At 51.5% G+C, this 21855-nt stretch overlaps 9 protein-coding genes across 9 annotated transcripts; 5 read left to right on the forward strand and 4 right to left on the reverse strand.

The window, feature by feature from the left end:
• Positions 1-1115: 1115 nt before the first annotated feature.
• aclA (putative ATP citrate lyase subunit (Acl)) lies at positions 1116-2837 on the reverse strand (the record flags this gene model as incomplete). The annotated part of the gene is made up of 4 exons (XM_056907918.1): positions 1116-1474; positions 1537-2194; positions 2335-2362; positions 2425-2837. 4 exons carry the CDS (start codon positions 2835-2837, stop codon positions 1116-1118), a joined length of 1458 nt encoding a protein of 485 aa, XP_056766536.1.
• A 1660-nt stretch (positions 2838-4497) lies between these two features.
• N7458_004537 (uncharacterized protein) lies at positions 4498-6640 on the forward strand (the record flags this gene model as incomplete). Its single annotated transcript, XM_056907919.1, has 3 exons — positions 4498-4648; positions 4738-5044; positions 5117-6640. Exons 1-3 carry the CDS (start codon positions 4509-4511, stop codon positions 6638-6640), a joined length of 1971 nt encoding a protein of 656 aa, XP_056766537.1. The 5' UTR covers positions 4498-4508.
• Positions 6641-7313: 673 nt separating this feature from the next.
• N7458_004538 (Rpp14/Pop5 family protein) lies at positions 7314-8060 on the forward strand (the record flags this gene model as incomplete). Its single annotated transcript, XM_056907920.1, has 2 exons — positions 7314-7551; positions 7663-8060. 2 exons carry the CDS (start codon positions 7314-7316, stop codon positions 8058-8060), a joined length of 636 nt encoding a protein of 211 aa, XP_056766538.1.
• Positions 8061-8215: 155 nt separating this feature from the next.
• N7458_004539 (GTPase GPN2) lies at positions 8216-9398 on the reverse strand (the record flags this gene model as incomplete). Its single annotated transcript, XM_056907921.1, has 3 exons — positions 8216-8881; positions 8941-9041; positions 9110-9398. 3 exons carry the CDS (start codon positions 9396-9398, stop codon positions 8216-8218), a joined length of 1056 nt encoding a protein of 351 aa, XP_056766539.1.
• Positions 9399-9553: 155 nt separating this feature from the next.
• Positions 9554-10833, forward strand: N7458_004540 (WD40 repeat domain-containing protein; the record flags this gene model as incomplete). The annotated part of the gene is made up of 3 exons (XM_056907922.1): positions 9554-9602; positions 9676-9931; positions 10017-10833. The coding sequence occupies 3 exons, from the start codon at positions 9554-9556 to the stop codon at positions 10831-10833; spliced, it is 1122 nt and encodes a 373-aa protein (XP_056766540.1).
• A 291-nt stretch (positions 10834-11124) lies between these two features.
• On the reverse strand, positions 11125-12044 carry N7458_004541 (ribose-5-phosphate isomerase RKI1; the record flags this gene model as incomplete). The annotated part of the gene is made up of 2 exons (XM_056907923.1): positions 11125-11579; positions 11666-12044. 2 exons carry the CDS (start codon positions 12042-12044, stop codon positions 11125-11127), a joined length of 834 nt encoding a protein of 277 aa, XP_056766541.1.
• Positions 12045-14492: 2448 nt separating this feature from the next.
• N7458_004542 (pepsin-like aspartic protease) lies at positions 14493-15997 on the forward strand (the record flags this gene model as incomplete). The annotated part of the gene is made up of 4 exons (XM_056907924.1): positions 14493-14861; positions 14922-15365; positions 15431-15605; positions 15672-15997. 4 exons carry the CDS (start codon positions 14493-14495, stop codon positions 15995-15997), a joined length of 1314 nt encoding a protein of 437 aa, XP_056766542.1.
• A 362-nt stretch (positions 15998-16359) lies between these two features.
• On the reverse strand, positions 16360-18501 carry N7458_004543 (uncharacterized protein; the record flags this gene model as incomplete). The annotated part of the gene is made up of 6 exons (XM_056907925.1): positions 16360-16881; positions 16937-17285; positions 17346-17803; positions 17874-17984; positions 18045-18286; positions 18378-18501. 6 exons carry the CDS (start codon positions 18499-18501, stop codon positions 16360-16362), a joined length of 1806 nt encoding a protein of 601 aa, XP_056766543.1.
• A 494-nt stretch (positions 18502-18995) lies between these two features.
• Positions 18996-20790, forward strand: N7458_004544 (uncharacterized protein; the record flags this gene model as incomplete). The annotated part of the gene is made up of 2 exons (XM_056907926.1): positions 18996-19275; positions 19334-20790. The coding sequence occupies 2 exons, from the start codon at positions 18996-18998 to the stop codon at positions 20788-20790; spliced, it is 1737 nt and encodes a 578-aa protein (XP_056766544.1).
• Between the last annotated feature and the right edge of the window lie 1065 nt (positions 20791-21855).

Here is a 21855-nt window from a genome sequence, read left to right on the forward strand (position 1 = left end):
ACCCGTACCATTCAGCCTTCCTTTGCCAGGCTTTCCTTTCCTTTCCTTTCCTTCCCCTCCTACAGCAATCACCAACCCAAAAGATCCCATCCATCCTCCTCCCATCCACTTTATACTCCCCAATCCTCACAACAAGCATACCTCTAACCAAAACGGGTAATCTCAAACCCGTCCCCGTTCGCCCGCGGGCCGCCCTCGGAGCAGCGGAAGCAACCTCACCACCCGCCCTCGGTAACCCGCATACACCACCATCCCCCCATCACGTCCCGACTCCCATCCCAATCAGCCACTTCATGCCAGCTCCAGCACGGTCCATACCTTATCGTCCCTGGCGATCCCAGATCGCTGGGTCCGGAGCTAGGTAACTGTAACCTAGTTTGTAAATCTGGGGTGCAGGAGCTTGTGTGGAGTTTTGTATTTTTGGAGCTTGGATTGGGTGTATAGGTTGTACTTTGGTATTTTTGGTTTTTTATCACTGTGTATATAACTATCACTCTCTCTACGTTCTTACCACCACCTACTCTATTATTACATTGCAACCCTTACAGGTAATTAAATAGTAAGGAATTCATTGAGGATATTGCCATGTTCATATCTTCAAATAATCAGAATGCCTACACTGTTAATACTTCAGGATATCTATACATCCGCAACGCCTGGATCATAAGCCCAGAAACTACGGGGATCTGAATGTAGTCCTAATTGAAAGAGCTACCAGTATACCGCTTACACAAGCAGAGAATAAACATTGTATCATCATTTGATATTATCCAAAGGGAAATCCCGATCTAAATCCCTCCGGTACGATTCAACATAAGAAAATCTAATCATGTACGTCGGGCACCAAGCATCCGGTCTTTTAGTCCGGGCGGGAAGAAACGCCATACCCACGACCAGCAAAACAGAGTCAACCTGGGAAGTAGACAGAGATAAAGATAGCCAGATCCAAATTCCAGACTCTCCGTTCTTCGTCTTCCTCTAAACCCAGGCGGAATCCCGCAAATTTCATATCATGCCATGCATTATCACAAACCCATGCAACGGAGTTGACGCTGCAGAAACAAACCAAAAAAAGTAGAGAAATAAAACAAAAAGAGCACGAGGGGGGTAGTCATTTATGCGCTGAATTCCTTGATATCAGTCTTCTTGCCCTGAAGGGCCAGAGGCACGATACCAGAGACGTGCATCTCGGGGCCGTAGACGTGCATGTCGAGGCCGAGCTCAATGCCGACGGCCTTGATGTTCTTCAGACCCTCCTGGTAGTTGGGGCCAGCACGGCGGACCCAGATCTGGACCTTGTGCTCAATCAGGATGGGGGCGAACTCGCGGATGGCGCGAATGACACCCTTGAAAGTGGAGGCAACGTTGGTGAAGTTGGCAATACCACCACCGATGAAGAGGACCTTGCCCTCGGGGTGGGTGGGGGCGCGCAGCATCAGATCGAGGACGGTCTTAGCGTACGAGTATGTCTGGCCTGTAATGAAGTTAGTGAGAACTCAAGAAAAAGATACCAGGAAAAGGATCAACTGTACGTACCCTCAGAGGGAGCACCGGAGTATTCGCCGTAGTTGGCGAGCTCACTGACGAAACCAGCGGAGGCAATGGCATCGGCGTAGACGACAGAGGCACCACCACCAGCAACCAGAGTCCAGATACGACCGTTGGCGTTCAGGACTGTCAACTTGAGCGAGGCGCCAGTCTTGGCGTCCATGTCGGAGATGAACTTCTCCTCCTTGCTCAGCTCACGACCGAAGGGAGCGGGGAACTCCATTGGGGGACCAGCGTCGATGTTGACCTTGCCGTCGACAGAGGGGAGGGAGGGCAGACCCAGGGCGGCGGGGCTGCGAGCAACAGCCCACTTGGTACCGCACTCGAACTCAGCAGTCTGGTCCAACTTGGCAGCCAGGTCAAGGAAGTAGACATCGGCAGAGGTGGCATCGGCGTTGGGGATGACAACCAGAGGGTTGATCTCCAGGTAGGTGAACTGGCAGTCGACGTAGACAGCGTACAGGCGGCAGATGAAGTCCACGAGGACGTTGTGGATGCCCTTGGGCACCTTGCTCAGCAGAGCGGAGGCGATCTCCTCGTTGGAGGGGAACTTCTTCAGGTCGACGGGAATGAGGAGCTTCTCAGCCTTGGCATCGACATCACCGACATCGACACCACCCTCGTGGTAGAACAGAATCCAGTCACCCTAGATCGGAGTTAGTCATTGCGGTGGTTCCAATTGTTTGTAGTTCAATTGCTATCATCTGATCACAATCAAGCTTATCTGATTATGATTTGATCTCGTCTGAACACAATTCGTTTCCATCTGGCAGGAAGTTCTCTTACCTCACGGACGGAGTTGATGCAAACGTAGCTATAGTCAACAAGTCAGTTGCTGAACCAATTGATTGTCAAATTGCTGCGGGAATCACATACCTCTCAGTCTCCTGGGGGTGGGGAACCATAGGCTCAACGAGGAACTGGCGCAGCACACCGGTAACGTGCTCAACCTGGACTTCCTTGGTGGCGCGGGCCTCAATCCACTCGCGGGCCTCCGCCCAGGTCTTGTTCAGAGCGAGGAGGCCGGACTTGCCGCGACGCTTGATCAATTGATCGGGCTTAGCGACAAACTTGGAGCCGGGGACGAGGAGCCATGGGTAGGTGACCTCAGCCTGGTCGAGGACGTCCTTGACGGTCTTGTCTTCGGGGAAGTGGAGGGAGGCGAGACGAGGAGGAGCATTGTGTGTGGAGGAAGGAGGAAGAGGGGTAGGCTTGATGACCGGGGCGCGAGTGAGGTGGTAGTTGAGGATGGCCTTGCCGTCGGCCTCGAGGATAGACTTGGCGGACATAGTTGTGTGAGGTGAGTGTATATGTGTGGGAGAAGATGGGGAGGAGAGGAAAGGAAGGAGAGAAGTCGGATGAGGAGGAGGAGGAGTAACAAGAAAATAATGCAGGAGAAGGTTTCGAATTGAAGGAGCCCAAAAAGTTGACTCGGGGTTGGGTGGGACGGTGTGTGTTGGACTGGAAGGTACGGCGTACGGGAGAATCGAAAAAAATAAAATGTGCTGGAGATTACAGCGTACAATTGAGCGGTGCGGTTCCACTGCGGTTCTGGTGTTGACTGCGCGAGCGAAGATGGTGGGGGAACGGACTCGTCGAGCTGGAGCCAGGGCGTTGGGGAGATCTGCCGTATGGTAATTACCAAACCTGGCACTTCAGTACTGACCGGAATCGTCCTACTGGTATACTCAACGCTACACCGTAGCTTCTCGAACTTTGGTGTGAATGGCTACACTCTGTTGGCGGGCAACCCCGATACCGCTCCTTTTTTGGTCCCTTTTTTTTTTTTTTTTTTTTTTTTGTGTTTTCTATTGGATTCTAGATTCTGTTGGGTTTCAAGTCCGGAAGCAACCAAGGGGTAAAAATAATGTCTTTCGAGATTCATTGATTCTTGGCCAACTTGCACTCGGCAACGAGCTCCGTACTTCGAATTATTATTATACCTCCGGAATCCGAAGTAAAAAGTACCCCCCTTACTTCGGCCATTATGAGCAAGTCGCCGGTCCCCGAAAAGACCAGCAAAATCCTCGGGTATATACTCCGTATATACATACTGGACTGTGTACTTCTCCATGCCGACGGACTTTCGTTCTAGAAGAGATCTCTCGTTAGCAATCCATTGATCCAGTAACCAAAATTCAATGCTAGCCTCGTATGACTGCAGATGGGTCCTCGTCCGAATGATGCTCAATGGCTGACAGTTGATCAACGGGATGTAACTATAGTCCAAGTCGATGACTGCTAGACGTTCACCGAGGTTTGATGGACCTGTTTCGGGAATACAGGGACGGGCGGTGACAGTGGGAGTACCGGGTACCTTGCCATAATCTCAAGATCTACCCACAGTGGGGCGAGGTGACGGGCAGTCTCGTTGGTACCCGGTACTTTGGGGACTGCTGGACCGCAAGTCACTCTGGGACAAGCTAGAACAGCTAAATTTGGCTGGAGTTGTTGAGAAAGGGCCACCCCCACCATACTTGGCGTCGTCCCCCCTCGTACTGTATGACCTGTATGGACTGTAGCCTGTAACAGCCCATACACCACGCACCGGCCCCGTAACGCCCAGTCCCACCCACCTCCAACTAAAACCACCAAAACCACCAAAACCACCAAAAAACCAAAAACCAAAAAAAATTACCGCAGGAGGAGCTGTACACCGTACCTGCGAGTACTTGGCCCCGCGGATTTTTCTCAACGCTGCTTCTCCTGTTGACTTGCTTTCTCTTGTGTTTCTCTCTCTTCCTTCTTCTCCTCATTCTCCTTTGCTCTTGGGCTATCCTACATACATACGTGAGTGTCTTCCTTCATCCCATCATCCCTACTCAACGGCGTCATCACTCCGCCATCCCTACGCTGCAACCTCGATTCCAACCGAGACACACACCTCTCACATTCGAACCTACCGCACATACAATCCTCAATTCCAAGGCCTAACAACTCAATTCCTCCAGATAATCATCATGCCCTCCACTTCGCTGTCCGCCGCCAACAACGGCGTGCAGAATGCCAATGACAACATCACCCGCTTCAACCCTCCCAGCCGTGTGCTCTCTCCCCTCCAGAACGCTCTCTTCCACAACAAGACACGATGCTTCGTATAGTAAGTCAGCCCGCGAGGAGGACAATCCAAACCCTCCAGAAACAAAAGAAGCCAGCATCGTCTTCCCATACTAACACTCGCACCTCCAGTGGCATGCAACCCCGAGCCGTGCAGGGCATGCTCGACTTTGACTTCATCTGCAAGCGCTCCACCCCCTCTGTGGCCGGTATCATCTACACCTTCGGTGGTCAGTTCGTCAGCAAGATGTACTGGGGTACCAGCGAGACCCTCCTGCCCGTCTACCAGGACGTCGAGAAGGCCATGGCCAAGCACCCCGACGTCGACACTGTCGTCAACTTTGCCTCCTCCCGTTCCGTCTACAGCTCCACCATGGAGCTCATGAACTGCCCTCAGATCCGCTCCATCGCCATCATTGCTGAGGGTGTCCCCGAGCGCGTAAGTGAAATCATATACTCCCCCAATTAGCAGTGCAATTGAAGGAACCTGGATACTGACCTTTTCTGATAGCGTGCTCGTGAGATCCTGGTTGCTGCCAAGGAGAAGGGCATCACTATCATTGGCCCCGCCACTGTCGGTGGTATCAAGCCCGGTGCCTACAAGATCGGTAACACTGGTGGTATGATGGACAACATCGTTGCCTCCAAGCTCTACCGCAAGGGTTCCGTCGGCTACGTCTCCAAGTCCGGTGGTATGTCCAACGAGCTGAACAACATTATCTCTCAGAACACCGACGGTGTCTACGAGGGTGTTGCCATTGGTGGTGACCGTTACCCCGGTACCACCTTCATTGACCACCTGCTCCGCTACCAGGCCGAGCCCGAGTGCAAGATCCTCGTCCTGCTGGGTGAGGTCGGTGGTGTTGAGGAGTACCGTGTGATCGAGGCCATCAAGAACGGCACCATCACCAAGCCCATCGTTGCTTGGGCCATTGGAACTTGCGCCAGCATGTTCAAGACCGAGGTTCAGTTCGGCCACGCCGGTGCCTCTGCCAACTCCCAGCTCGAGACTGCTGTCTACAAGAACAAGGCCATGCGCGATGCTGGTATCCACGTCCCCGAGACTTTCGAGGACCTGCCCCAGCTCCTGAAGCAGGTCTACGATGCCGAGGTCAACAAGGGTAGCATCGTCCCCGCCCCCGAGCCCGTTGTCCCCAAGATCCCCATTGACTACTCCTGGGCCCAGGAGCTGGGTCTTGTCCGTAAGCCCGCTGCCTTCATCTCCACCATCTCCGACGACCGTGGTCAGGAGCTGCTCTACGCCGGTATGCCCATCTCCGACGTCTTCAGGGAGGACATCGGTATCGGTGGTGTCATGTCCCTGCTGTGGTTCCGCCGCCGTCTGCCCCCCTACGCCAGCAAGTTCCTGGAGATGGTTCTTATGCTCACTGCCGACCACGGTCCCGCTGTCTCCGGTGCCATGAACACCATCATCACCACCCGTGCTGGCAAGGACCTGATCAGCGCTCTGGTCTCCGGTCTCCTGACCATCGGTTCCCGCTTCGGTGGTGCCCTTGATGGTGCCGCTGAGGAGTTCACCAAGGCCTTCGACAAGGGTCTCAGCCCTCGTGACTTTGTCGATATCATGCGCAAGGAGAACAAGCTTATCCCCGGTATTGGCCACAAGGTCAAGTCCCGCAACAACCCCGATCTGCGTGTTGAGCTGGTCAAGGAGTTTGTCAAGAAGCACTTCCCTAGCACCAAGCTGCTCGACTACGCCATTGCCGTCGAGACTGTCACCACCTCCAAGAAGGACAACCTGATTCTCAACGTCGACGGTTGCGTTGCTGTCTGCTTCGTTGACCTGCTCCGCAACTGCGGTGCCTTCTCCGACGAGGAGGTCGAGGACTACATGCGCATGGGTGTCCTCAACGGTCTGTTCGTGCTGGGTCGTTCCATCGGTCTGATTGCCCACTACCTCGACCAGAAGCGCCTGCGCACTGGTCTGTACCGCCACCCCTGGGACGACATCACCTACCTCCTCCCCACCCTGCAGAAGGGTGGTGCCGAGGGCCGCGTTGAGGTCAACCTGTGATTTTGATGCTTTTAATTCCCCCCACACACATACACATGATATGATTTGCAGCGCCCCGTCCGCTGGTGGCATACAGTCCGTCGTGAGAACCACTCCTTGGCATATATATGGTTCTGGTTCCGGCGGTGGAGTTTGGATGGGTTGAAATCCCTTGGTTTATCTTTTTTTTTGTTTGTTTTCTTGAAGCAGTCTTTGCGTGTATGCCATGTTTACTGCGCCTGCCTATGTGGTGGGCTTAAAACCGCGGCCCTGATGGGAATGGCGGCCTTTCCCGGATGGAGAAAACGGTGCGACGCCCGACTACGGATCTGTTTTTTTAATTTTGTTTAGATGACTAGACCTCTCTGGGGACCTAATGAACGTGCCTTCTGCATGATGAATCCCGTTGCTGAGAGAAAATGTAGACTGGTACAGTAGAGTAGACTAAGAACGAGGCATAGCGCAGAGATTGTTCAGCCGGGTGACCTGTTCACAACAATCTTCGGCATCTTCTTCTACAGTAGTCTGGACCAAGTCGCACAGAGATGGAAAATGTGCATTAGAAAGTATAACTGCCCTCGTGCCCATCCATCCTTATCGCTTATCAGCAGCCGCATCTGCCACAGCCAACCTTTTTTCCACCCCCTCGAACCACCAACCCTCCAACCACCTCCCAATCCACTCTCCTCGCAAAATGGTCCGTCTCAAAAACCGCTACCTCCTCCTAGACATCCTCTACCCAGACTCAACGACATGGCCCACCACAACAGTCTCCAGCGGACCACAGGCGGCACAATTAGCCATCCACGCACCGACCTCTGACGCGTTGACGCCCGGGTTACTCGCTAAGATGATCCGCGAGGAAGTCGGGGAGATGTATGGGGATTGGGGGGTTGGGAAATTGGGTGGAGCTTCTGCGATGGGTGTTCAAGGTATGGTGATTGTTAAATCTTTTAATTGCGTTTGCTAGGGATCGCTGGATCCAGACACAGATACTACTTTTGAGGAGAAGGCGTGTGTACTGACCAGTCACGATTTCCCAGTCAAATATCTTTCACCGGCTACATCGACGGCTATAATCCGCTGTCCCCGTGCGGCATTCCGGCTTGTCTGGTCTGCGCTGACGTATATGTCTCATGTCCCCGCCGTGACGGAACCCGGTGCTGGTGTTGGTCAGAGGAGGCCGAATGGAGGGAGGGAGAGACCTTGTGTTTTCCGGGTGTTGAGAGTGTCAGGGACGATGCGGAAGGCGGAGGAGGAGGCTATTCGGCGGGCCAGGCGGGAGATCGTACGTGTGAGGGGTGTGGAGGAGAAGGGGGTGCTGGGGGATTTGATTTCTGGGGCTGAGAGGGGGATGTCGGTGGGCGGGAGTAGGACTGTTGTGACCGGTATTATGGATGAGAGTGAGGATGATGGGATGTTTGATGATGATGATGATTGAGATGGTGGTTACTTTGTGTTGTGCATTGGATTGGGCCTTGAAAAGCCCTGTGGTTGGCATGGATTGTACATTATGATACCCCATTTGTCTTTTTTTGATTATAATACATATGCTTCCCCGAGAAGGGAGAGACTTCTAGACTTATCCAATAGAGATCATGTCTCCTTTCGCCGTACTGTGATCCCACTATCCGGTACCGGCCCACTCCAACTCGCCAGCTCATCATCCTCGAGACCCTCCATTCCCTCGCCCATGGCAGACTGCCTCGCCTGCTCCTCCATTCGCGCAACCTCTTCCAACTCCGCCCGCTCCAGAGCATCATATTCCTCCTTCGAATCCAACCACCGCTCCTGCACATCCCGCACATCCATCCCACCCATCCCCTCCCGCACCGCAACCGACCAAACAGTATCATTAGCGCCCTCGGCCGGCCCAAACGCATACCCGCTCGCACGGTCAATCGCTTTCAGCAAATTCATCATACTCTTCTTATCTTCCACAGCTAGCGTTTCAAACGCAACGAGCCCGAATTCCTCGACCAGATCGATAATGGCGGTATTCAAGGCGCTGAACTTGGAATTTGTCAGGCGCGAGGACTCGGCTTCGAGATGGGGGAGGAGATAATTTAAATCTTGGACCTCGGTGTAGAAGTCCAGATTGAAGGGGAGATTTGTGTAGTTGGATAGGTTGTCGATTTTCGTGAGCACGTTTAGGTGTGGTAGGTCGAGTTGGAGCATGGCGCGGAGGGAGAGGAGGAGGGCGGATATGTACATTGAGGGGAGGGTGAGGGCGTAAGAGTCGATGAGGTGAATTACTATTAGCTGCACGTGGGAGTGTTAGCTAGGGATATGTTATATCTTGATCTAGAGTGTAGACCTACTCGATAGCCCAATTTCTGGATCTGAAAGAAGATATTGCGTAATGAGGCGTGGTGCGTGAAAAGCTCCACTTGACCGGGGCAGTCAAATATAACATAGTCCTCTGTATTGCAGCACACTAATCAGCACACGATACTCGGGGAACTAGAATGTAGGGCAAGCTCAACACACCTCCAAGCTGCTTCAGCCCCTCCTCCAACCACTCGTAGTTCTCCTCCAGATCCTCCAACGCATAAAGCGTAGCTCCATTCGGCCCCAACTTATGCTCATCCATAATCTCCTCGAGCGTCACCAGATCGCGCACGTCCAGCGCGCACGGGTATGAGGTCTTGTCGTTGGCGGGGTCCAAATTCACCACCGAGCACTTCCGCCCGATAGCGCCGAGGAACTGATGCATTCCATTGCAGTAGGTGGACTTTCCCGCACCGGGGGGACCTATGACCAGCTGTGCAAAGGGCATGTTGAAGGACTCGGCTTATTGAAAAAGAAACCGGATTGTGAGGAGAAGGTGAAATCAAAGCGGTGACACTTTTTTAGGCGCTTATCGAGCACCGCGGGGAATGCGATGGCGGCGTCGAGGGGCAGAAAAGGCAGGCCTTCGTAGAGCTAGCTCCGATGGCCCGCTACTCTGCAACAACCGCATTAGCCGTCGAGATGTCGTCAAGTAAGTTGCACAACGCATCGGGGAGGAATATTGCTCTTCCGAGAAAAGCTAGAGCTGGGCTAACATTTTCTAGATCAATTCACTGTGGCGTCGCCACCTACGGATGCCATCTCCGCTTTAAAGTTCTCGCCAGACCCCAACTCGACGCGGATCGTTGTTTCGTCATGGGACAAGAACGTATATCTTTACGACCTCCGAGATGAGAACGGTGTTGTAGGTGAGGGGAAGCTTCTCCAAAAGTTTGAGCACCGTGCCCCAGTCCTGGATGTCTGTTTCGGCGAGACTGAGAACGAGATCTATACCGCGGGCCTGGATTGGGATGTGCGGAAGTAAGTTGGCCATGCGCGAGCTTCCCGAGTTCTCTACGAAGCTTGCGAGACACCTATTCTATATGGCAAATGCTAATTGCGGTAGAATTGACCTAAACACATCGGAACAAACCGTCATGAGCAGCCACGAAGCGGGCGTACGCAACGTCGTCTACAGCCGCGAACACAACCTCATCATCTCCGGCTCTTGGGACTCAACCCTCCACGTGCACCGCCCTGACGCCGGCTCCAACACCCAATCCATTCCCACTACCATCCCACTCCCCTCAAAGCCCTTCTCCCTATCTCTCACACCCACCAAGCTGGTGGTGGCCATGGCGTCGCGCGCCCTGCACATCTACGATCTGAAGGCATTAGCTCTTCTCACCGCACAGGCAGACAGCGACACCACCAACGGCAACACAGTGGAGCTTGAGCCATGGCAACGGCGGGAGAGTAGTTTGAAGTTTATGACGCGGTGTGTCGCCTGCATGCCCGATGATGCTGGGTACGCTTCGTCCAGTATCGAGGGCCGCGTGGCGGTGGAATGGTTCGACCCCTCTCCCGAGTCCCAGGCCCGCAAGTACGCGTTCAAGTGTCACCGTCAGACTGCCGAGGATGGCGTCGATGTAGTCTACCCGGTCAATGCACTTGCGTTTCACCCTATTTACGGCACGTTTGCGTCTGGTGGTGGTGACGGGGTTGTGGCGCTGTGGGATGGAATCTCCAAGCGCCGTATCCGTCAGTACCAGAAGTATCCCTCCAGTGTGGCTGCGCTCGAGTTCAGTGGTAACGGCAAGTATCTGGCCATTGCGCTTAGCCCTGGCTTTGAGGATGGTAAGGATGATGTTCCTGAGGGGGTGGTGAAGATTATTGTGAAGGAGCTGGGCGAGACAGAAGCCAAGGGCAAGGGAGCGAAGTAGATCCCCGGATAAGCGAGGTAGATATACTTGCTGAGGGTGGAGGAGGAAAGAGCACCATTTTGGATACGAACCACCAAGTCTAATGAATCATAAATGGCAATTGCCTGTAGCCCTTTTTCTCTAACTATAGTGCAAAACAAACATCTCTTCGTTTCGAGGCATCTTGGTATCATCTAAGTTTATGTATGAGGACTTGCCTTATATCAAGCCCGGTCCATTCCATTCCCAATGCTCAATGCAGCTGTACAGGGTCATCCACTCCTGCTCACCTCTCCACTCTCCAATCCCAAATCACACATCCTCCATGCAAATGGCCTTCCGCACCGACACAGATCCATCAGGCATACCAAAGTACGCCGCAACAGGCCTCTGACCACCAACACCACCAGCCGCAGTAGCCTGGGGACCGGTCAAGCCCGAGAAGATACCCACATCCAAAACACCGTTGATCTGCTTAATCTCCCGCGCAAGCGCGTTGACCTCCCAAACGCCGTTCTTGCCAGAACCATCCTGGCCATTGGCGATATCGGCCTTGGTCAGGAGGGGCTTGAAGGGGGCGTCGATGAGGAAGAAGTCCTGGTCCGTCTTGAGGGGTCCTTGCTTGGGGTCCTGGTTGGTGCGGATGATGGGGTTGATGGCGCCGAGTTCGAGGAGTTTGTTGAGGACGCGGTAGGCGGCGATGGGGGCGACTTCGATGGGGATGTATTTCCAGTTGGCGAGGAGGCGGGATTGGAGTTTGCGCGAGTCTGGAAAGTAGAGAGGGGGTGTGTGTGTCAGAGTGGTGATGAGGCTTTTAATTCTCGAATCAGTGTGCTCTTCGGGCTTGACTTACCAGCAACGCAGATGAATTGCTTGGCCTGCATCGCGACAATCTTCTCCTGGAAGAGACACGCACCGCCGCCCTTGATGCAGTTCAAATCATCATCGACCTCGTCCGCGCCGTCGAATGCGACATCCAGCACGGTGCCCGCAGGCAGAGCGTCAAACTCGACGGCCGTCAATCCCGCGCTGATGATTAGCTGGCGCGACTGGTAGCCCGTCGGGACATAGCGGGTGTTGGAGGTATCGACACCAAGAGCCTTGATAGCCTCGACGACGTAGACAATTGTAGTACCACTGCCAATGCCGACCCAGCGAGCGTTTTCCGGGTAGTGATTGGCGACAGCGGTCTTTGCGGCAGCGCGCTTGGCGGCTTCGACGGCGTCGGCCATGGTAGCGAGGTAGCGGGGGAGGGGCAGGGGGTAAAGGAAGAAGTGAGTCGCGATCGAGATTGAAGAAAGTGGAGGCGGGGCGATTGCGGAAGAGAGCGAAGAGGGGCCAGGCGGAGAGCAGTGACAGGCGCGAGGATTAGTCGGGGCACCATCAGGAGAGAGTTTGCAATTGGCGTTTGAGAGGTGAGGCCTGTTTCTTCATCTGGAACTCGGTCTGGACTCTGGAGGGGTCAGTTGTCGGTTGTAGCGAATCCAATCAGTCCTGTCATTCCACGTTGGAGCTCCACGACGGCGTCATTGGTGCTGTTGAACATGGACGGAGCAGGGGCCACTGGGTGACCAGATTAACCAGGCTAATTAGCCTTAGCAAGCGCTCACTTCTCGCAGCAGCATGCTTAGCGGCAATCAGCTGCGCCTTGGCAGCTCAGAAACGAAAACTATCTCTTCGCGGGGTGGATTTCTTGGACTATCTCGAAATCTAGGGCTTGTGTAGCCTTATAGATAAGTTTCAATTTAATTTAACCTCACGTTCTATATTCATTTTGAACCAGATGTAACCAGTCTGGACGGTGATCTAACCTAGATAGCATTCCACTACCCCATGATCGAGGGGTTTGAGGTATATTTACAAATTTTGCACTAATCACCCTGAACCTAGGAACTAGGGAGAATAACCGAAATAACTATGCAACGAACTGGGGACGATGAACAGGCTAAAGACGCAGCCGTAGCTGATAAAAAAACACTCCCATATTCCCCTTTCTTATCGCGCGACAGGGTCCACATCTGAAGAATCGTCTACACTTACGGAGTACTAGGAGACGTATTTTCCTGGCCCGCTAAGCCCAAACGCGGCATAGCTGGGCCTTTCATACAATGGAAATCAGAATAGGGAAAAAAAGGGGCATAGTTCTGGAATGTTCCCGAATCAAAAATAGCTCCATAGATAATTCTCCATTGTTCTCTCTCTAGTTTTCATCCGATCCTGCCATGCATATTCCAACCTCGGCGCGGCCAACCTACCCTCTCTGGCCACAGATTGCCTGATATGTCTCCCCGCAGTGCATGAGTGCTGCATGATTGAATCTTTGAAATTTACCTAACAGTATTTAACAAAGATTTTACTACAGCTATACAGAGGTAAGGTTGATCTGGTAGCTGAGATACGAGTGGGTAACAAATGTACTATTGAATTTTATCGGGTAATCTGTGGCCACTGGCCGGAGAGTGAAAGTACATAATGAACCCTTCTGGGGTCTTTGTCCACATGGCCACGAACGTGTAGATCGTATTATCTATGTACATACGGAGATGCATAAACCCTATTGAATCCACCCGAGGCTAGAAGACCCTGTCTTAGGGATATTTCTCTGCATAACCTACTCCAGAGCTCCAGAACGGCGCAGCTGAAGATCCAGCTAGTAGAAATAATGGCTTTCTTAATCAGGGGTGCATCCGGCCAATCGAGTGGATCAATCAAGTTCATCTCCTGGCACTTACTGCACTTGAGACTACCATTTCTTAGGACTCCAATCTTCGGAGTGGATTATCGATCTAGCCCGAATACGTATCGTCCCAGGATAGACCAGCTAGAACAGAAAATAAATCTGCGAATCCCTGCGCCGAATACGAGCTGAAATTGTACTAATTATCATTGAGTGAGAAATCCGCGAAGAGCAAAATTCGCTCTAAATTTACACTCAGCTCGCCCAGCAAACTGTCCTTCCTCGCACCTTCCACTGCTTATTGGTCTGTTCGTCGAGATAGCTCTCATCGTCGCCGATCGTGCGCTGGTATAGACCTGTGGCAGTTCTTTCTTGTGCACTTTTGCCTTCGGGCAATCAGTCCAATGTCCTCTCAACCCTCGTGCCTCGCTCTTAAACCGGCCTTGCCCTAGCTCTGTCTGCTTGGACGAACGAACTCAGAGCTTCAGCTGGCGTCCTGCTAGGTGCCGCCATCGCGGAAAAGTTCGCTCTTTCCCCTTCCATAAACGTAGTGCAGCGCCACGAGCTTTCCCGGCTGAGGCCATGTAAACCGAATTGGTAATGATTAGCACGAACCAGTTCATGGCTTGTCAGGCACCATCGGCCTGTCTCGGACCCGATCTCCCTATCTCTGGAAAGGGTTTAGCTCATCTCAGGGTTCGTCGATATTCTCCCGCCATTTCTCTCTAAGTGGGGCCGGCTTATGAGGCTTGATTCTGATATGGTTATGACTACTGTAGATCCCAGCCGAGAACCTTCAATGAGCTGTTCGGCAATTAGCGTTGATTCGGTAAATTGTCACTAATCCCTCATCACCTGTCGACTAGATCACTCCTTTTCTCAAATCATAAACGAGGACCTATCCATCAGTATAAGTACAAGCCTTGCCCACCGCTCGGTTAACGCATTCTTAGACTTGATAAGCTTTTTCCTGATCAAGCCTTCATCACTTTGATATTGTGCCATGGTTCAGTCGTGGATCACGTCTTTGCTAGTGAGCGCAGCTGTAGCTTCATCTGCCGGAATTCATGGATTCGCTGCAAATGTTCCTGGGTCTATTGGAAGACGAACCCCTAGCCCCGATGTTGTGACCGATAATTTCGTGCCCGTGAGGGCGCTGCATCACCCACATTCTTTCCGTGGTCAAAAAGGCCGTTATCGTCGCCAGTCTGGAGGGCAGACAAACATCAGCGACTATGGACAAGTTCGTTATGTCACTGAAGTTACCTGGGGTAAGGAAACATTCGACATGATGTTGGATACCGGGTCGAGTGATACATGGTTGCTCCAGAAAGACTATAAGTGCCTTAATTCTAACGGAGTTCAGGTGCCTGTAAGATACTCCCTCTAGTCATTTCCTGGTGCCGAGTTTCGTTTTTCTAATATGACATAGAAAAGTGACTGCTCTACTACACCCACCTTCTCCGGGAATTACACAGGTGGACAGATCGGAAATGTGAACTTCAATACTTCTTATGGTACGGGAATTGTGGCTGGCACATTTGGCTGGGAAGATATTACTATTGCTGGTATCACAGTCCACAACGCCCAGGTAGCAAGTGTCACTGAAGCATACTTCCCAACCTCTGTCAGCGGCTTGTTTGGCTTGGCATTTTCGTCCCTGACTGGCGAGTGGCCAGGCAATGATCCGTCTAAGAACGTCAAGGGGGAGTACCAGACCTATGAGCCCGTTTTCTACAAGATGGTCAATCAGAAGTTGAGCCTGCCAACCTTCAGCTTCGCACCACAGCGGAACGGCGACAACGGCTACCTTTCCTTTGGTGGAATTCCCCCCGTTAACACTACTGGGAAAACTGCATCAACAGCTATCCTTAGTGTGAGTGCTTCTATTCTATCTATAAGGGATTATGTGACTAACTAGCGCGATATTTTGAATTCCAGAATCAGGTAACAAGCACAGTGCCTACCATCGAAAGAGACGACTTCTACAACATCAAGATCGAGGGCACTACCGTGACGGCAGCAAAAAAGAATAAAGGCAAAACAAATACCACTCATTTCCAGTCGTTCCTAGCCATTGTGGATACTGGGACTACTGTCACTTATCTCCCTACTGGTAAGTGTGCAGATTCTCGCCTCCAGTTATCGAACTACTCATGGGGGCCTAGCTAACTCCAAGAAGCCCTGTCTACTATTATTGCCAACTCCTTCAATCCTGCTGCCACCTATGTCAATACTTCCGGGATTTATGAAGTTCCGTGCAACGCTACGGCGCCTAAAATGGCCTTCACTATCGGCAGTGTTAACTTCACTATCAGCCCGGCGGACCTGATCATGCAGCCTCAATTTGATTCAAGTACTGGATTGTGCGCCGTTGGATTCCAAGATGGTGGGAATGACTCTCCCTATACGCTTGGTGGTACATTCCTGAACAACGTGCTTTCGACCTTTGATCTTGGTGCATTGGAAATGAGGTTCACTGCTCTGGGTCGCAATAATTGGAAATAGGATGATTTCAGGAGAGAAGGGGGGGCGTTTGAAATTAAGACTCATTGAATTTTAATCCTTCGCCACACCTTGACCTGTCCAAGGTTGTATAGTTAATACTTATATTGTATCTAGTTTCAAGGATTAGTTAACTTCTTTGTGGAAGCAGACAGCAACCAAGTACTCGGGAAGGCATAGCCCGTGCCGTGAGGCACAGGACGTCAGAGAGGAATGGGAAAATTTAATACAAATTCCAAAATGATTATAGAAATCGATGAAGCAATAAGTACGGAGTACATAAATCATGACTGCGACCGAAAGCAAAGAACAACGGTGTATATATGGGATGAGAAGGGGCAATGGTTAACAGAATCTCTCTAGTATCATCCAAGGTGACTGTCAATTTTTGAAATCACTTCCTTCCCTGTCGTAGTGTCGATGATCACCATCATGATATGTTGATCGGGCCGAACGAGTATTCCGCCTGTCTCGTTCAGCTTCATCGAAAACCAATTCTGCCTTATTACCTCAAAATCGGTACCGAGGTGCCAGATATCCAAATGAAGATTCTTAGCTTCACAGTACTTTTGGATCTGCGCTATATCAGAACGGAGTTGAATATCCTTGGTGCCCAGAATAAAAGTGAAGGCATCGGGTGCACAAAGATCTAATGTACTCCATCGATGTTCTTCAACCTGTTTCTCGTCCAGTTCGGTCACATATGACACATCGATTGGGGCATAAGGCAGTGACGAGCGTGCAGATTGACTCGCCTTCGAAAGCTGGCTGGGGAACGAGATCCAATCATGTGGCAGGCGAGCCCCGGGGATGAACTTGGGTGAGTAGCATGAGGCATCAAGAGGTGGCTCAATAGCTCCATATACGTAACCAATATGCAGCCCAAGCTGAAAGCTGTTAATCGATTTTACTCACTATTACTATACCAAATGATGTACTTACGTTGTCAAAGTGCTCTCTCTGCCCTTTAATTCCCTCGTCAACTTTCTTTCTCTGCACGGGGTCCGCCAGGGCGATCATCATATTGCGGCGTGCCTGGTCAGGGTCGTCTACCCCTGCTGTGTTGAGGCTGCGCAAAAGAGCGAATATCTGCTGGCCGTTCTTGACACTTTGCCTCGAATAGGTATCGGCCACGCTTCTGCGTTCACCCGTGTATGTGGAGAGGATAGATGTATTAGCCACATTGTGATGAACGAAAGCAAGTTTATAGGCCAAGTTATGGGCATCTGCTATTCCACAGTTCAACCCCAGGCCTCCCGTTGGTGGGAATGAATGGGCAGCATCGCCGACACTTAAGATAAAAGGTCAATATTTAAGATTGCAGCGATCCTCTCGTAAGCGAGATACTCACAGAAAAACGTTCCCTTTTTGGAACGTCTGCGCGATCTGGCGCCTGAACACCCATGGTCGAACACTAAGGATATCAAAAGGAATATCCTGACCAATAGCAGCATGTAACTTGGCCCGACATAGATCGTCTGTCCAGGACTCGATAGGCTGCTTAGTGGTATCTACCTGACTGATGTGAACCTGTGTGCGGTCGAGGTCGTAGCCAATAATGAATCCTGCCGCATTTGGGTCCATGATCCAGAATAGCATGCCCGCGCGATCACCCACGACGGATCGTAGATTAGCATTGAAGTGTATAGTCATCATGGTCTCGTCGGATTCCTCTCCTTCGGAAAGAATCCCTATGAGTTCACGGACCCTGCTCTTACGGCCATCGCATGCCACAAGATGTCGACAGCGAACCGAGTGTAGTCGCCCTGTCGAGCATTCCAGAACGGTAGCTAGAACATGATCGTCTGTCTAAGAGATTGCAGAGTTAATCAGCCAGTTCGAATATTAATGTAGAGTATCTGGAGACATTCGTATATACCTGCTCTATACCGTGGATACTGAGGCCTTTCCACAACGCAATATTTGGGTCTTGCGCAACATGGTCCGCTAGCTCTTGTTCTAGCACTGGTTGGGGAATATTGTGGATCATCTTTCAACTGTTTTCAGCCTGAAATATCTTTGCCTCACTATGACATAGACTCTGGTTTACCTCCGGAGTGTCATCCAGTACAGCGAGATCCATGCGTTCGTACGGCAACCTCCCGATAGCATCGCCGCTGAGGTTGGTGACGAAGTTGACCCAATAAGCATCTTTACGTGACGTTCCCAGCTCGCGAACGCGTGCCTCCCCCAGCCCGAATTGGCGTAGAATCTCTAGCGAGCGCGGATTAATTGCGTGAGCTTTGGGTGCTGCCAGACGTTTGGGATAACGCTCTATGATCAAGGACCGAACTATTTTCAAAGGGTGGTTTAGCATGAGACAATTCCGATTCTTCTATCTTATTGATCTTTCCCTCTGACACATGGGACCGGTCAAGTTTACCTCCCAGACGAGACAATAGCAGTGCTTGCAAGAGGCCGCTCGGTCCACCGCCAACGATCATGACAGGGACTAACCCGGGCAGGGAAGCCGCTGCATGAGAAACAAATTCCTCTGAAGGTGCCATTGAAAGTGTGTGCCGGCAGTGGTTCGTCGTGTCCCAAAGTGAATCTTGGGACTGAATCTTGGGACATAATGCCTCCTCATATCCCTCCCTCGCTCCTTTAATTTAATCCTGCAATTTATTCCCGGAAGCCTCTCACAGTCTCGCCTTCCAGGGCTGCAAGCCGGTCTTCTTGGCTCTGCGCTAATGCATTCTAATGTGTATAGCGCTGGGGGCCATTCCGCCAGATTGGTTTGCGCCACGCACATGCGCCCTTGATGCGACGACCCATGTACCCCGGACTCGTTTTGGAAGCTACGCAAGGCATTGTCCTTCCTGAGATTGTCCAGATAATGGGATTCGGCTAAAATTTCAATTATAAGTCGTATAGCCGTGCATCGATGCCGGTAAATCGTCCCGCTCCTTTTTCACCATTTCTTTTCTTTTCCAGTCGTTCACCTTTGTTTTCATAGATCCTTGACATATCTCAGCACACTCTTTCCCAACCACTGTTCCCCATGTCGCATGAGTCGGATGAAGATGTTGCGGCGTACTTCCCTGCCGTACCTGGAACAGAGATTCTTTTCGATGAAGGTTCCAACACGGGCACCCATGTTGACGTATCTCAACTGAAGCATCGGACCAAGGGTGACTCGCGCGTCCTGCTCGTTCCCCAGCCGTCGACCAATGACCCAAATGACCCTTTGAATTGGACATCGACTAAGAAGAGTCTGACCTTCTTCAATGGCTGCTGGTATGCATTTATGGGTGCGATCACTGGCCCCATCATGGCTGCAGGTATACATCTACTCCCCGAATACGATGCGAAGACATCACACTTATCGTGAGGATACAGGCATGAACCAGCTCGCTCAAACGTTTGGCAAGACTTTGCAGGTATTGACCTACGCAAACGGTGCTACTCTGATCAACCAGGGCGTATGGAATATCGTCTGGATGCCCTTCGCAGTGAAGTACGGTCGACGCCCGGTATATCTAGCGTCATGTTTTCTGATGATCATCGCTTGTATCTGGCTGGCCGTGGCTTCTAATCAGAACTACACGGTGTTTATCGTGGGTCGTGCTTTCCTAGGTGCGTGGGAAGCTCCGATCGAGTCCATCGTGCCGTCCACTATTACGGATATATTCTTCCTCCATAATCGCGGAGAGCTGGTCTCGATGTATGGGTTAGCAGTTCTTGGTGGTAACGAGCTCGGCCCTATGTTCTCTGGATTCATCGTCCAGGCGTTAGGCATGGACTGGGCCTTCTGGATCGTGGCGATGTTCCTTGCCGCGAACTTCATCTCGATATTCATGTTCATGCCCGAGACCAAGTTTACCGGGAGCCGCCCGCAGATCTTATCGAGTAGGATTGCGCGGCCCAGTTCCAACCAAACTCCCAGTGCAACTGTTATCAAGGAGAAGGAGGATGGCTCAGTGAACAACGTGTCGCAGACGGTTTCTCAGAGAACGTGGCTACAGGAACTCCAGTTCTGGAGCAAGGGTGACCCGGACGTCAACCTGCTCCATGTCTTTTTGCGCCCCTTTGTTCTTCTCGCTTATCCAACTGTTGTGTGGTCATGCTTTGTGTACGGTCTGGCCTTGAGTTGGAACGTAATTCTCGGTGCTACCGTGGCCCAACTGTTCTCACCTCCACCCTATGAGTTCAACTCAAATGCCCAGGGACTCTTTTTCTTGTCTCCATTCGTTGGCTCGTTGTTCGGAGTATACTTCTCTGGGCCTTGCGGAGACTGGATTGCTAATTTCTTTACGAAGCGCAACCATGGTATCCGTGAGCCTGAAATGCGCCTGCCAACCTGCTTGGTCGCAGCTTTCTTTACATTCTTCGGTGCTCTCTGGTTTGGTTTGTCTTACGAGCACCAGATGCACTGGGCTATGCCGGTTATCGGTGCTGGTATTCTGTCAGTGGGCAGCCAAATGGGCACTACACTTGGAATGAACTACGCTCTCGACTGCCATCAGGAGGTATGTTTTCTTATTTTGGATTTCCCCTCTCCCTCCTGTCTTTTTGTTTTTGAAGAAAGATTACTTGGGGCTAAATTTGTCCGCGAACTGCAGCTCTCGGTGGAGATCATGGTGACCATCGCCGCACTCAAGAGCGCAATCGCCTGGATTTGGACGTGGGTGATTAACGACTTCGTCACGGCAAGCGGCGCTCTATCCGTATTCATGACGGTTGCTGCCATCAACGTGGCAATATACTTAGTCTACATCCCCTTCTACTACCGTGGCAAGCAGATTCGGATGTGGATTCACAACGCGAAATTCTTTGAAGCCACCGGACTGCAGTAGCCGGCTAGGCGCACACTAAACACTGCAAATGTGAGAGACGGCAAGAGGGCCGCGTGTATCCATGGCGGTGGCTGAAGGCCGACATGGGATAAAGGGCTATCGGAGTACAGCCTTGTGAGGGTGAATGGTGGAAATTTAGTTAACAGGGGTCTAATTGGGGCCATACATTGTATGACTACGGGCCAATTAAGGTGCTGATTATTTAAGCTTCTGTGGGCGTTGGCCAATCCTGGCCTTTGAGAATTAACAGATTTGCCTTTTGGCCCCTCTTAGTGCATGTTTAGTTCCCCGTAGTTCCTTGCACCCTGGTAGCCGCGTCATAACTTCCTGGTCCACCTGCGCAGCCAAGCATTGCTGCTGCGCTTCGTTAGCTGCGCAGGAATATCGTATTTTGTTAGTCACCGGAAACATTATATTAAGGGGTTGAAGGTGTCGGAATTTTTATCCAATGGAGGGGGTAAGATAGGACATGCATTAATCTTTGGTCAATGGATCCTCGAAGGAGTGCCCGCTAGCCTCGTCTACATGTGTACTTGTATACTTGTGTCGGACCGGCTATTGCGTCCATGGCCAACTGTTTTAAATCGCGGGGAAAGGACAATCGCCCTCTTGTCTCAATCTTCTATCAATCTCTCTATGCCTGCTGTGGGTAGGGATTAAAAAGGGCAATTTCACAACTCTGGTTAGAATCTCTACTTTAATCCGGTGGGAATTTGGCCTGTATTCGAAAAGACACCGTAATTGTTTGAGAATTATCGGCTTTGCCAAGCTACGTAGCGATTCGTGGAATTCAATGAAACTCCCTTGCAAGCGTGGCTCTTCGGTGGTTCCTGGTGCGTGGTAACAATATTATCCTGGACGAAAATTTAGTGCGCAGCCTGGGTCGGATCAGTCTAGCCTAATAGACGGCACGCTATCCTGGACAGTAGTTCATCGATCCAAGAACTTGAAAAGAAAAAAATGGGAGACTGAGATGCATTGAGTCTGATTTACATGATATTTTCCTCCTTTCCTCCCTTTTGCGATGCTCTATACTCTATATTCATGCATTGACTGTTGATTTGA

This window comes from Penicillium daleae (genome assembly GCF_028827525.1).
Source record: "Penicillium daleae strain IBT 16125 chromosome Unknown utg000005l_segment0_segment0, whole genome shotgun sequence".
Classification (NCBI taxonomy): domain Eukaryota; kingdom Fungi; phylum Ascomycota; class Eurotiomycetes; order Eurotiales; family Aspergillaceae; genus Penicillium; species Penicillium daleae.